General features: G+C 33.8%; 1 protein-coding gene across 2 annotated transcripts in view; it reads left to right on the forward strand.

Moving 5' to 3' along the window:
• The window catches only part of SEC24A (SEC24 homolog A, COPII coat complex component), a 60,975-nt gene extending 54,861 nt beyond the window's left edge, over positions 1-6,114 (forward strand). For both annotated transcript variants that reach the window (XM_059917111.1, XM_059917112.1), the window contains 4 exons: positions 965-1,069; positions 1,395-1,487; positions 2,654-2,757; positions 3,168-6,114. In XM_059917111.1, coding sequence (XP_059773094.1) covers positions 965-1,069; positions 1,395-1,487; positions 2,654-2,757; positions 3,168-3,282 — 417 coding nt within the window. In that variant the 3' untranslated portion in view covers positions 3,283-6,114. The remainder of the gene's footprint in view (positions 1-964; positions 1,070-1,394; positions 1,488-2,653; positions 2,758-3,167) is intronic.
• Positions 6,115-8,772: the final 2,658 nt, after the last annotated feature.

Consider the following 8,772-nt stretch of genomic DNA (forward strand, 5'->3'; position numbering starts at 1 on the left):
TTTATTTGGATCTCACTAATGTCATTTATCCATTTAGGATACGTGAATATTGATTGCATTTATTGTATTAGTTTTTAAAATAATAATTAAGATCAGAAATTATTTTGGCTTTATTGGGATTCATGGTGACTTTGTTTAGATAAGTGTTACATATTTCTTCCTCTTCTTTTTATTTAAATATGAATAATTGTGATTTACCTAAATAAGTTCCAAAGTCTCAGAGGTAACACTCATTAAAATTTTTGTTTGTTTAATTGTGGCTCCCTATTACCTGTATCTAAAAGCTTTAACCTTTTTTTTTACTTTATTTATTTATGTATTTATTTTTAACATCTTTATTGGAGTATAATTGCTTTACAATGGTGTGTTAGTTTCTGTTGTATAACAAAGTGAATCAGCTATATGTATACATATATCCTCATATCCCCTCCCTCTTGCATCTCCCTCCCACCCTCCCTATCCCACCCCTCTAGGTGGTCACAAAGCACCGAGCTGATCTCCCTGTGCTATGCGGCTGCTTCCCACTAGCTATCTGTTTTACATTTGGTAGTGTATATATGTCAATGCCACTCTCTCACTTCGTCCCAGCTTACCCTTCCCCCTCCCCGTGTCCTCAAGTCCATTCTCTACGTCTGTGTCTTTATTCCTGTCCTGCCCCTAGGTTCTTCAGACCTTTTTTTTTAGATTCCATATATATGTGTTAGCATATGTATTTGTTTTTCTCTTTCTGACTTACTTCACTCTGTATGACAGACTCTGTGTCCCTCCACCTCACTACAAATAACTCAATTTTGTTTCTTTTTATGGCTGAGTAATTTTCCATTGTATATATGTGCGACATCTTTATTCATTCATCTGTTGATGGACAGTTAGGTTGCTTCCATGTCCTGGCTATTGTAAATACTGCTGCAGTGAACATTGTGGTACATGATTAAAAGCTTTAATCTTTTGCTTAATTCTTTAGGGCGCAGTCAACATCAATGATCGCACTATACCTCAGCCACCTATTCTTCAGCTTTCAGTGGAGAAGCTGAGCAGGGATGGAGCTTTCCTCATGGATGCAGGCTCTGTGAGTAGTCTTGACTGTGCTGGATTCTTCTCTCTGCATACTGTTACCTTCATTCCATTTAATATTTCTCTTCCTTAACAGATTATATGCTATTTAATCTGTGTATTTTTGTATTAGCCACTTCTCCCTCCATAGTCTCCTTTCATGCCAAGCATAAAATGTCTCATCATGGTAAATAGTAGTTATCATTACTTCAGTTGAAGGCTGTACAATCTCAGTAAACATACTCATCTTTCTGATCTTTTGAAACATAGTCAGTGGTTAAAGGTAAGTCAACAGCTCACTGTTAAACTACATCTCAAAATAGTTTTCTTCCCATCCCTAGGTACTAATGCTTTGGGTTGGAAGAAATTGTGGACAGAATTTTCTCAGTCAAGTTCTAGGAGTTGAAAACTATGCATTAATTCCACAGACTATGGTAAGATTATGTAATTATAGTGATTGTAGTAGGCTTAAAGGCATTTCAAATGTGGCAAAACATGAACATCCTATTTTGAAATCATAGCTATATTTTAAAGGCATTCTTTAGGTTATTTTGCATCTTTGACTGACTTATTCTTATGCGTGTGTACTATTTTAGGGAGAAAGTAAGGAATTTAGTTAATGGCCAAAAAAGTTTGCTGCTGTTGGCATTAGTGTTAGGGCTCTTTTGTTTCTGTGTTTTGTGTTTTTGCAAGAGATTTCATTGTTCTTTGGCAGGGTCCTTTTAACCACTGCTTTGGAGTAAGAACTAAGCTAATTTCCACACAAGCAAATGACTTGTGACCAGTGTCAGTTGGATTTATATTGATTATTGGACAATGTAATAGTGGACTCTCTGTCACTAGCTCTGTGACCTTGGTCAAGTCACTAACCTGGACTTGACCAGGTTTGTCAAACCTGGTCAAGCCTCGTTTGTAAAATAAGAATGCTATTGCTTATGGAGGAGTATTTGAAATAACACCTGAGAAAGCCTGTGTGAAACTATGTACCATTTGGATAGCTGTGAATTTTAAAGTTAGAATTAATTATAACATGGTCTTATTTCACATCACATTTTTCAATTTCAACTCTCAGTTTGTCACCAGCTTTGGAATATGTTTTATGTCAGCATCTTTTCATATTTATGGGTTTAACTTCATTTATAAAAGTCTTTAGGAGATTTATATATTTAAAAGACGTATATGTCAGGATTCTATCTAGGATAAGCAGTAGCTTAAAGGCTGGTCTGGATGACTAGGCATTTTAGATAATGAGGAGATAAGAAATGGTTATATTTGTAATAACTGCCTGAATGGATCAGTTAATTCTAGATGTCATAATGTATAGTCTATGGCTACTTCAGTGGAACAGTGGCAGAGTTGAGAATTGCAACAGAGACCAAATGACCTGCAAACCTAAAATATTTATTATCTGTCCCTTTAAGAAGTTTCCAACCCCTTACTAGAAAACTGTGGTATGCAGAATCTCAGGCTCCTCCCCAGACCTCCTAAATCAATGTCTGCAGTTCAGCAAGATCCCCAGGTGATTCATATACAAGATGAAGTTTGAAAAACACTGTAGATGATTAGAATAAGTTGGATGTTGCTGGTTTTTGTTTAATAGACAGACCTTCCAGAACTTGATACACCAGAATCTGCCAGAACAATAGCTTTCATCTCTTGGCTTAGAGAACAGAGACCATTTTACCCAATACTTTATGTAATAAGGTAAGTTGAATTTGTCATTTACTGATAGTGAAACAATTTGGCCTTGCAAGGATCTGTTTTGAGTCCTTGTGACTCAAATATGTGTGACCTTTTGCTTAAGCAAACTCTTTATTGATTGATTGATTTGGCCACACCGAGCAGCTTACAGGATGTTAGTTCCCTGACCAGGGTGGGAACCCGGGCCCCGGCAGTGAAAGTGCAAAGTCCTACCCACTGGGCCGCCAGGGAATTCCCGCAAACTCTTTAGAAGAATATAGAAAAAAAAATTTTTTTTAATAAATAGTACTAAGTTATGCTTTATATCCAGTTATTAACAAAATGTGTGTCAAAAGCTTTGTGACAAATCCACTGTTTATGTTACTATTACATTTTTGTCTAACGTATGTAAATATTTGTCTTTTATTCCTAAGGGATGAGAGTCCAATGAAAGCAAACTTCCTTCAAAACATGGTAGAAGACAGAACAGAATCTGCATTATCATATTATGAATTCCTCTTGCATATACAACAGCAAGTGAATAAATGAACAAATGAAGATACTTAGTAATTTCTAAGGAAAGTTACAATAATGCAGAACACCTGAAAATGTGTAATACTTTCCTTTCCTATTAGGTTTGTGGACTAATGTGATGATTATATGTTCTCACTGTGATCTCAACAAACTATAGCAAATAAAGGAACACAGCAAACATGCAACTCTGAAATACTGTATTTTTCAAATCAAAATATATCTACATATGATTGGATACCTTTTTTCCTTTGCTGCCAATTATGTTTGAGTTGTTATGGATCGAAATAAGACAGTATTACAGAGGCAAAGTACATTTTGTAAAATAAAGACTTCTGTGTTCCAAATGTATATTTCTCATTTTTTTCTGAATTTTTGGCTGCTACATTTAAAACCTCACAAGACTAAGTGTTGCAGGGAAGTTACAAATCCATTGATAATGATCTTTTTAAAATCAAAAAATTTCTTAAGTAAATAATATGTTAGAAAACTAGAATCCATCCCCCACAATTGTTTTTTTAAGGAAGAAAAAGGATCATTATGTTAACTAAAACTAGAGTAAACTAACTCTAGTCTAGCTTGAGAAGACAAGTGATACAGTCAAGCTTTAAAATCTGTCAGTATTCTCTATACTTGAAGAACAAAGTCACTGATTTGAAGTGAAAACTATATGTGGTTTTCTGATTTGACTGCAGAAGACTTGGTTGGACACACTGTCTTATTCTGCAGTGAAAAGAATCTGAGCTGTCTTCATAAATACGTTGGGACTGGCAATGATAATAAGGAGATGAGAAACTTAGTTATCTTGATCCTTTAAGTGGGTTTTATTTGGTACATTTTTGCTCTGTGATGTATAATAAAAGCATTATATTGGTGAAATGAGTATGAATGAAAAAAATTAAAGGTTTCTTAAATGCTGTCTCAAATGCATCAGTAACATTTTTCTAAGGCGTTTAATAATTAAATTGGAAGCTGCTCATAAGATTTATTCTTGGATATTAAAAATTAAAGCATGAATGCCACTGTTTGGTTTAGTGGATATTAAGATTATACAAATCTGATATATGAAAATTACAAAAGAAACTTGGTTTCTGAACATGCTCAAGACACTGCTTTTTTTGATTTGGCCAGAGAAATATTATAGTCAAAACTATTCAGTGAATTTTGTTTACAAATAGGTAAATTATACATCTGTATGTTTAAAGTGCCGTGATAGAATATCTTTAAAAGAGTTTGGTCCAGTTTTCACAGATTCATCTTGTCTTATATGAACTTCTTAAAGTAAAAGTTGTTCATGAGTAGTACTTGATGAAAAGATTTTTGTTTCTTTGTTTTAATGGGTTAGAAAAATGTGTTTACAATCTTGATCTCATATGATCACCAATGAAATAGTAACTTTTAGGTTTACATCAATATGAGCTGACTTTAACTGAATTGTTTTGAGGTAGCGAAGAAACAGGTCCCACTAGAGTATATACTACTGCTTGCCAGCAAGATCAAAATAATTGTGTTCTATAAAAATATTATCTCCCTTAAGCAGTGTTAAGGTTTATTTTCAGTATGCAAGTGGTACATTGAACTGGAAATTTTCTTGAAAGCTGCTTCATTTATTAGGAAGCAATTTTCAAATTGTAGCTGGTTAGAATACATTTATATTTTCCCCTCTTCTGAAGAAACTGAGAGTCATTATTATGCACTGATGTTTCTTAAAATAACTAAAATTCTGTTCATAATGTGAATTTTAAATGTTGATATTGTAGGCTCTTTTTTAATAGTAGTAAAGAATCTTCCAGAGGGAAAAGTTTGTGCTCCTAGGGACAATAATCTTCCTTGTGCCTCACTTTTATCCCTAAGTGTGTATGACTCTTGTTATTACAACATGCTTTGTTAGTGTATTACACAAATTTACTTTAAAAAATTATTTTAGATATTGCATAACATGTGCAATCCAGAATAATTTTATAATAGCCAGGTCATAAAAAACATAACTTTAGTAAGGATTCACAATATTTGTTCTCCCAGTAATGAGGGAATGAATGAAACTTTTGGAGATATTGATATTAAGCAATTATTTTTTGCAATATTGAATGTGTTGTTTAGTTTTGTTTTTTTTTTAATAGGGCACTACCTGCTATCTCATCTTGTATTACTTTTTGATGTAAAGCAACTAATATTTACACTATGCCATATTTTTTTTATTGTAGTTGTAAATTATGAAAGATCCTTGAATTTTCTACAGATCTGCAACTACTAAAATAACTGACAAGGGCAATCTTGTTATTTAAATCTGAGCATGGCAATTCTACCATAAAAAGTACTCTATTTTTCTAATTTCTAGGATTTTTAAAATAACATTTCTGTAAGTCTGGCACATTAATATTCCCTCAAGCTGTAGCATTTATTTTAGTTTGCATATATTTTATTGTTTTAATTTAATGTAATATATTGAGTCTAATAGACTGTTTTACAATAATTAGAATAAAAGATTTTCTTCTAATCAAAGATGAATAACAGCTGTTATCTAGGGGACCACCAAATGTGATTTCAAGATTTCGTTAACTATTACAAATATAATCCTTATATAGAAATTTTAATTTTGTAAAGTAGTGTATAATATTGTAACATTAAATTCTTGTTTTCAAATTCAAAAATGTATTGATCTTCAATGTGCTGTGTTAAATCTTGCTTCTCTGAAACGTTAGAGACAAGATGTCTTCCTTTTTACAGTTTGTAATTTTCACTGTTTTATTCCTGTAAAAAAAAAAGTCATTTGTAACCCATGCAAATAACCGTTTGAACTGTGCTAACTTATCAATTTGGCTATTCAATAAAGTTAATTGAAAGAGCTTACATACTGTGATTAGTTATTTAAATTGGTATGAATAACTTGACAGTCACTGAGTAGTGCTATGTTTTGCACCCAAATTAAGTAAATGGAAAACTATTGCTGAAGGTTCTTTAAACCTGAGTCAGTGTCTGGGAAGTCATAATCCAAATTCTGGATGCTCACTCTTCAAGAACAGCTAGGTTTAAAATTCTAGATTGAAAGGGTTTTCAATTTCTTTATTCTCAATATGTTTAAGATACTACTCCACTGTCTTGTGGACCCTTTTGTTACTGATAAGATGCCTACTGTAAGTCTAATTGTTGTTTATTTGAAGATAATCTGTTAGCTTTTAAGATTTTTCTTTTATCCTTAATATTCTATAGTTTTAATACTCTGAGTTTACTGTTTACCCTGCTTGCTTTTCAGAGCATGCTTTAATCTGGAGATCCTTGTCTATCTTCAATTCTGGAAAATTCTCAGTTATTTTTAAAATTTTTATTTATTTTTAAAATTTAGGTATAATTGACATATATTTTCTCTTAAAATATTTGTTTCTGTCATTCCCTCTATTCTTTTCTTACCTTCAGAATTCCTTTTTAAAAAAATATTTATATATTTATTTATTTTAAAATTTATTTTGGCTGCTCGGGTCTTAGTTGCGGCACACGGGCTCTTTGTTGCGGCATGCAGACTTCTTAGTTGTGGCATGCGTGAGGGATCTAGTTCCTTGACCAGAGATGGGACCCGGGCCCCGGGAGTGCATTGGGAGTGCAGAGTCTTACCCACTAGACCACCAGGGAAGTCTCCAGAATTCCTCTTGTGACTAATTCCTCTGTGACTATGTCCAGTTGGAGTTTAATCTCATCTATTGATTTTTATATTTGTATAACTAACTATTTTTGATTAATTTCTGCCTATTTTGTTCAATAATGTATTAAAATTGTTCTATAAAATTCTTTCTGGAGTGAATTCCAATTTTTAATTTGGCTGGCAGAATTTAAATGTTGTATTTCTTCATGTTTGTTAGAATTTGGGTTTCTAGGCTTATTTGATTGGGAGGGTTGTTATTTTCATTTTAGCACATCTCTCTCTGTCCAAGCTTTCCCCCTCCCTGTCTATGGGTTTTCTAGTTGCATTTTCCCAAAACTAGGGCTCATTGAGGTGTTTTAGGGCTCCTGTCCAGTGATTTGGGGATATCACCATTCCAGTCACCAACAGTGGGAAGTCTAGTTTTTGCCCTCTCTTCTGCCTCTCTGTTTATTAAGCTGAAGTCCAATAGCAAATGATATTTTGAATATTTTTCAGGGAGGGCAGACCTCAAGCAGCGAGTTTGTCCTGTTCATCCCTTTGTCTCACGTGGAGCACTTTCAGGTCCTCTTACACATAGAATGTGCTACCATTGCCTGCTTCTGGATCTGCAGCCCAACAGGCACCTGACTTTAGCTCCACTGTGCTGTTTCTGATACTTTGATCTGCTGAGATGTTTCTCTTGTTTTTGAGGCCAGCTATTTCTTTTTTTTCCCTTTATGTTTTTTTTTTAATATTTATTTATTTATTTGGCTGCGTCGGGTCTTAGTTGCGGTGCACGGGATGTTCGTTGCGGTGCGTGGGCTCAGTTGTTGTGGCATGTGGGCTTAGTTGCTCCGTGGCATGTGGGATCCTAGTTCCCCGACCAGGGATTGAACCCGCATCCCCTGCATTGGAAGGCGGATTCTTAACCACTGGACCACCAGGGAAGTCCCTCCCTTTATGTTTTTAACTGTTACTGATTGCTATGTGTAGTAGAGAGGTGTCCAAGCATGAACTTACTGTCTATATTTAACCCCAGAATTTGAATTCTACTTTTATTACTTATGACTCAATATGTTCATACATATTTGTCAGTTTGTAGCTACAATTTGTCAATAAAGTATTAATATTAGCCTACCTAAACAATGCTGGGATCAAATAAAAATTATACATAAAACTCATTGAAAATGCCAAGATTTGGCACAAAAGAAAAATTTCTGCAACTATTCAGGTAAATTTATTCTAGTGCTCTCAGTGCTAAGCATGGGGCAAAGTGGTCAATTTTTAAAAATGGAAAAAAAAATAATTTAAAAAATTTAAAAATTTTTTAAAGGAAAAAAAACGAAACAAAAAAATCACACACAAGAAAAAAAGATGGAGGTGGGCTTGCCCTTGTAAAGTCTATAGTGAGGGAGATAAAAATTAAGACAAGAATCGTTAAGTATGCACATCATTTAGCAAGGAATCATATACCACTGAGAAGCACAAGGAAATCTAATAACTATGGAAACCCCACAGGGAAATGGTTTCCCAGAAATAAGTAAGCATGTAATATGAAATCTTGACACTTTAAATTCTTACCTGACTCTATCAGCCATCATACATCAACACATCTATCTAAAGAATCAAAATATCCATTTGGTTTCTATGTGCTATCTCAAGTGAAAAAAATATTTTGTTTACCCTGGAACTGTTTTTGGTCTTGACTCATCAGGACTTTACCTCATCAAGTTCTGCACATTTATTACTAGTACTTAATTATTTCAATTGTAGAAGTTTTTAAGGCACAGTCTGGGCCTCAGAGATGTAGATCTGTACAGATATGCAGGGAAACCTTTTCTAATGCTTTAAAATTACTAGCTAGGGCATGTCCCTGAGATTTAGCTATCCAA

This window comes from Balaenoptera ricei, chromosome 3 (assembly GCF_028023285.1).
Source record: "Balaenoptera ricei isolate mBalRic1 chromosome 3, mBalRic1.hap2, whole genome shotgun sequence".
NCBI classification, from domain to species: domain Eukaryota; kingdom Metazoa; phylum Chordata; class Mammalia; order Artiodactyla; family Balaenopteridae; genus Balaenoptera; species Balaenoptera ricei.